This window comes from Leptonychotes weddellii, chromosome 9, assembly GCF_054177405.1.
Source record: "Leptonychotes weddellii isolate Sample4059 chromosome 9, ASM5417740v2, whole genome shotgun sequence".
Classification (NCBI taxonomy): domain Eukaryota; kingdom Metazoa; phylum Chordata; class Mammalia; order Carnivora; family Phocidae; genus Leptonychotes; species Leptonychotes weddellii.
The window spans coordinates 43001878-43007877 of NC_138377.1; the positions used below are offsets into that span (position 1 = coordinate 43001878).

The window sequence follows — 6000 nt, forward strand, 5'->3', positions numbered from 1 at the left end:
ACTAAGCTTAGCAGAGATTATAATAAAAGGGGGAAGAAAACTATGGTAGCCAGCAAACTTTTGCTCATTCAGAAAAAGAAGGGATATGAATTCTAAAGTAACAATGAAAAATGTCTCCTTTAGAATATGTCTCTAATTTATTGCCTGCTCCTCTAAATGAGACCCTCCCACCCTCCTTCGCCCCCTGGGCTCTTGGAAAAAGTTCTTGAGGAGAAAACTTTTACCCCAAATAACAGATGCAGCTGAGACCTGGTAATAAATAATTGAGTAGCCCTTCCAGCATCATAGGCTCACTTTGTGCTTTTTCTTACTCAGCTGTGTTGGTCTAGCCTCCCTGAGTCTGAGTACCTAGATCAAAGTACAAGTGATGAAGGATATTCTCCAACAGATCCTGTTCCAGGAATCTGCTCTGCAAATCTCCCCAGTCAGTCTGCAGGTGTTTGTGAGCAGGATGGAAGAAGGTGAATAAGAGTTAATAACAACCAGGGTACCTGGGTGGCTCAGGTCATTATCCTGGAGTCCCAGGATCAAGCCTTGTGTCGGGCTCCCTGCTTAGCGGGGAGTCTGCTTCTCCCTCTCCCTCTGCTCCTCTCCCCCTAGCTCATGCTCGCTCTCTGTGTCTCCCTCTCAAATAAATAAATAAAATCTTTTTTTTTAAAGTTAATAACAACCAACATTTATTAAGCATGTACCATGCACCAGAGGGGTTCTGGCTTTAAATTAGTATCTCATGCAATGCCCATAATACCCAAGAATAGTAATATTCTTCTCATTTTATGGAGGAGGTAAAACTATGTAAAAAAAGTTTGAACAGCCAATAACTGGTAGCATTTATGAATTCAGAGTAGTTCCCTTAACCATTACCCATAGCTAGCAGGAGCTTTTGCATTGGTGAAGGCACTAAACCCTCACAATAACCCAACTACAAAACATTATTCTGCTTCCCATTTTCACATTGGAGTAACTCAGGCAGAGGTGACTCTCTCAAGGTCACATTTAGTAAAGTAGAGGCAGAATTTGAGCCCTCCCAAGGCTTATGTTCTTTCTACCACTCCACATTGCTTCTTTGAAGCATTTGGCATGCATATTTTTAAAGAGATCCAGTGCCCAACTTTGTATTTAATAAGGCAAATATAAGAGGAAAACATTCAGCTAGTCATATACTCTCTAGCTCTATCCATGTGGTTGTCAATGGCAAGATTTCATTCTTTTCTATAGCTGAGTAATATTCCATTGTATGTATATGCCACATCTTCTCTATCTATTCATCTATTGATGGACACTTGGGCTGCTTCCATATTTTGGTTATTGTAAATAAGGCTGGACTAAACATAGACGTGTATATATCTTTTCAAATTAGTGTTTTTGTATTCTTTGGGTGAATACCCAGTAGTGGAATTACTGGATCATATGGTAAGATGAAGGGGATTAAAAGTACCCTTAACTTGATGAGCACTGAGTAATGTATAGAATTGTTGAATCACTCTCTTGTACACCTGAAACTAAGATAACACTGTATGTTAACTATACTGGATTTAAAAGTTTTTAAAAAGAGACAGAGAAACATTCATTAGACCAAGAGATATAAGCTTAAGATTCTGCCCTTTTACTTGAAAGGGGAGAGTGGTTGAGGGGTTGTGTTGGCAAGGAAGGGAGTGGGCTTTAGTTTTCAAAGAAGGTGTCGTGGGAAAGGAGTTTGTCTCTGTAATTTACAGGAGAGATGGGAGGATATGCCCAGGCTGCTAGGAGAAGAACTTTTGCATCAAGTACAATGGTGGTGGCTGTCAGTAATGGAAGCCTCAGTACGGGAACTTAACTAGGAGCTAATGTTCCCCATAGACAAGGAGCCTAGTGGTAGGAGACTTCAGGTGTTGTTCGGCTGCTCAAAGCTGCCCCTGGAACCAGGCTCTTTCTTCTTTCACCCCTCCTCCCTTACCATGTTGGCCTTCTCAATGAGAATCATAAGACATCTGCCATGAAGTCAGGAACACAAGGGCAGAGGCTGCACCAGCCACACTGGTCTCATGTGAGCAGAAAAGCAAGAGCTTTCTCAGACCCTTCCTCACCCGCAGCCAAGCTCCACTTCAATCTCATCAGTTAGCAGTGTGTCCCATGGCCACCCCAGCAGGCAGGGAGGCTGGAGAAAAAGCAAGTGCTTACCTGCACCCCTGGCCCCCCAGCAGAATTGCCTCCCATATGGACGGGACAGTGTGTGAAATCGGGAGGAGAGTCTGCCTTGGTTTGGGAATGGAGAGGAGTTAGGGCAACGGGGCTGTAATTGGGAGCAGGAAGGTGAGCTTGATGAGGAGGAATGTGGTCGTGGCTTTTGTATCTGTCATTACACTGAAGAGGCCCTAGAGTATCACATCAATGCTCTAACCCTTCTCTTCCTCATCCTGTTCTTGACTCTCTATTCTTCCTGCCCCAGGCCCAGCCCCAATCATCTGACTCACTGTCTTCTTTTAATATCAAATTAGATAAATCATTGCTCAATTAATCAATGAATTAACGAGATGAGGAAATTCCAGGCAGATATCAGCTGGTGAGGGCCTCCGCAATGGGCAGGAATTGTCCCTGCTTCAGAGGAGAAAGTTCTCAGGAGCCTGTGGAAGGGGTCTGGAGGTCGTTGTAGAATCCTCACATACAAATGTTGGTATCCCAAGCTCTGACAAGAAGAATCTGAGGAGGGCGCCTGGGTGGCTCAGTCGGTTAAGCGACTGCCTTCGGCTCAGGTCATGATCCTGGAGTCCCCGGATCGAGTCCCGCATCGGGCTCCCTGCTCGGCGGGGGGTCTGCTTCTCCCTCTGACCCTCCCCCCTCTCATGCTCGCTCTATCTCATTCTCTCTCTCAAATAAATAAATAAAATCTTTAAAAAAAAAAAAAAGAAGAATCTGAGGAGGTTGAGGACTCTTGGGTCTTGGATCGAAATGACTTTCTACGACCTTGTTGCTACTTCCTGTGATTACAGCTCCACGGTTTCCTTCTTTATCTTCACAGAGCCAGCTCTCCCAGGCGCTGAACGGACTATCAGACAGGGCCAAAGAAGCCAAGGAGTTTCTGGTGCAGCTCCGCAACATGGTCCAGCAGATCCAGGTATCGGCAGCACCTGAGACAGAAAGCAAATGCCATGGGTTCAGATGTAGCTGCGTTGTGGGGAAATTTGTTTCTTCTACTTTTCTGTATTGTGGGGAAATTCCAGTTATTATTTTCTACTCTGTCTCTTCTAATACAAACACATGTACAGATCAGCTTCAAATATGCCCCCTTCTCAAGGTGGTTATATTTTGCCAACCAGCCAGCAACACAACTTGGTTTTCCAAATAGCTCCTGTCTTCAGCACTGAGGTCCTAATTCTCTACTACTGTGGATTTAGAAAGAGATCTCTTTGTGAATTCGGGGTCATAATTGTTGAGTTTTTAAACTCTACAGGTTTGCAAACCACCTTGCAGTAATTATGTCTTATCCAATGGTAACAAAGGGGTCACATTTTCCCCTCCCTCCCTTCCTTCCTTCCTCCTTCCCTCCCTTCTTGCCCATAGTAATGCTTCTTCTCTACTTAGATACTTAAATATTTTCCAACCAAGATACCCCCCCGGGAGCTATAATTTCAGATTGCTTTATTTGGACACAGCGACCCACAGATCAGCCAGCATTTGAGAGCTCGTGAATTCTCCATTATTGCTAAAGGGAAGAAGCCATAAAATGCACGAGATGCTTAAATAATGACCTTCTGCACTGTTTACTGTTCTTACATTTTGAGATTGCCTCACAGAAATAACCTTCCCTCTGGCCTCCAGTAAATTGCTTTCTGAGTTAATATTTAACTCATGTCAAGGTAGAAATATCTTTTTAAATGTAAGCCAGCCTTTCAAAGCCTCTCACACTGGTTTCCTCACCCTTTTTTGCATGCATGCTCATGTTAAAACTTTTGATTCCCTAACAACCTAACAGTTGGACACTTCCTTCTGATTTCCAGGCCAGCAGAGGTTATAGGTCAGTCCCTTCTTTGCTTTTGCCTCTTCAACAGAGCAAAGCTTTCTTTGTGCTCTACATCAGAACCTGTAAGAAGGCTGCCCTCATCCTCCCAATATTACCCTGCATGGGACATAGAGAGCTCTTAAATGATGTTTTCTATAGGACTTCTCCGAGTGCTCAAAAGCAATTGTCATGAAAGCCAAAATTTCACATGTAGAAGTCATTGCTCTAGCAATTACTAATGCACACCTTAAACAAAGAAGACCTTGCATTTGAGAAGTTATCAGATACCTATCAGTATGTCCTCATATTAAGAGACACAGTTCTTTATGATTTGGGGAATAAATTAAAATTTGATAGGCTAAGCTGTTCTTTCCTTGCCAAGCTTACAGTTGACTCAGTTGGATGCTATTTTTTCAGTGCTATTCGTGTATATGTGAGAATTCATCTTCCATTTGCTATAAATTACAATTGTTTTGCAGATTATGGTTTGACACTCAAAATTACATATGTAACGTACTGAAAAGATGACTGTTCATAAATGTTTATGATTTAGGAGAGAATTGCTTAAAAGAAATGTCTACGGCATGTATAGGTTTAAATCAAGTAAATAGTTAGATCCGGCATTCAATTTAAACATCATGGAGAAGCTATAATTCATTTAGAATATGGTTAGCTTTCTCCCACAAGCGGTTGGTTCATGGCTTGACTTTTACAGCTGGGTGATGACTGTTACATATACTAATTGTTCTTGACCGCCTATGTGCATTAACTGTTTGCTTTCCTTAATGAAAGGAGCGAGTACTTTTGCCCATGATTATTCTTATAAACTTCTGTTGTCATTGGATTATTGTTTAAAACATTATTGAAGACCACTGCCATCCTCTTTCTTCTCTCTCCTCTTGAATTGAATGATTCTTTAACTCTCATGCCTCCACCATACCCAATCTGTTCAGGCAGCCAGCCTCTCCAAATGCCACCTTCCACCATCCATAAGTGGACATACACCAGCCCTCAGAAGGATTCATGTTCAACTCTACAAACTAAGCTTTATTTTACACAATATAATGTGAACTGTGGAGATGATGTCCTTTTGGTAAAAATGAATTTATTAAGTAATATTTATTCTTCTCAATGTAAAATTCAAGAGGACACTACCACTGTAGAATGAAATTTATCCGGTTATTTAAAAAAGGCTAAATGTGCATTGTAGACAGAGTTCTTTTCATCTCCTTCAGCAGGGATTTCCACCCCACAAATGGACAGGGGAACTCTATTTTTTCTGGCAGCCCAAGGAGCGCAGGTACTTTGGGGCTAAGATATGTACTGTCTCACACAGGAGAACAGCGTGGAGTTTGAGGCTTGCCTGGTGGCCCAATGTGATGCCCTCATCGATGCCCTCAACAGAAGGAAAGCCCAGCTGCTTGCACGTGTCAACAAGGAGCATGAACACAAGCTGAAGGTGGGTGCTGTGCCATGGGGAGAGCAGAAAGCTGAGGAGCCAGGCTGGCCTGATTAGGGTAGAGGGAGAGGTGAGGTCTAACTACAGGCTCTCTGGTGGGGTTAGGCAGTCAACAGCATGGAGCTTCAATAGTGGGCAGCAGAGAATGGATACGACCTCAAGGGAGCTCGTGAAAGGCCCCAGAAGCATCAGATACCCCCAGCAGGTTTGGAACAGGCTGTAGTCCCCGAAGAACAGGGGAAGGCCCATTTCTAAAGAAATGGGATTCCAGTAGGAGAACCAAGGAAGAGTTTCAAAGTGAAGAAATAAGAGAACACAGCTTACAAGATTTGGGACTCAAGCTTCGTGGCAGGGAAGCTTCAAGCCAAGCCAGTACCCATCTTGTGGTGACCAGAAACAAGGCAATAAACTAGTTGCTAACTAGGGCATGAGTCCTGGGCAAGACCCACAGTAAAACTGGCAATGCTGAGCCCTGAGCAGCAGAATCACCAATCTTCCAACTCTACTGTGTGCCTCAGCCACACACTGGGACCCTGAGCTCTGGGGGGGGGGGGGGGGGGGG

At 43.5% G+C, this 6000-nt stretch overlaps 1 protein-coding gene across 11 annotated transcripts in view; it reads left to right on the forward strand.

Moving 5' to 3' along the window:
- TRIM9 (tripartite motif containing 9) overlaps positions 1–6000 on the forward strand; it is a 109735-nt gene that overhangs the window by 58121 nt on the left and 45614 nt on the right. For all 11 annotated transcript variants that reach the window (XM_081830524.1, XM_081830522.1, XM_081830521.1 and 8 more), the window contains exons 2-3: positions 2999–3094; positions 5316–5438. In XM_081830524.1, the coding sequence (XP_081686650.1) occupies positions 2999–3094; positions 5316–5438 (219 nt within the window). The remainder of the gene's footprint in view (positions 1–2998; positions 3095–5315; positions 5439–6000) is intronic.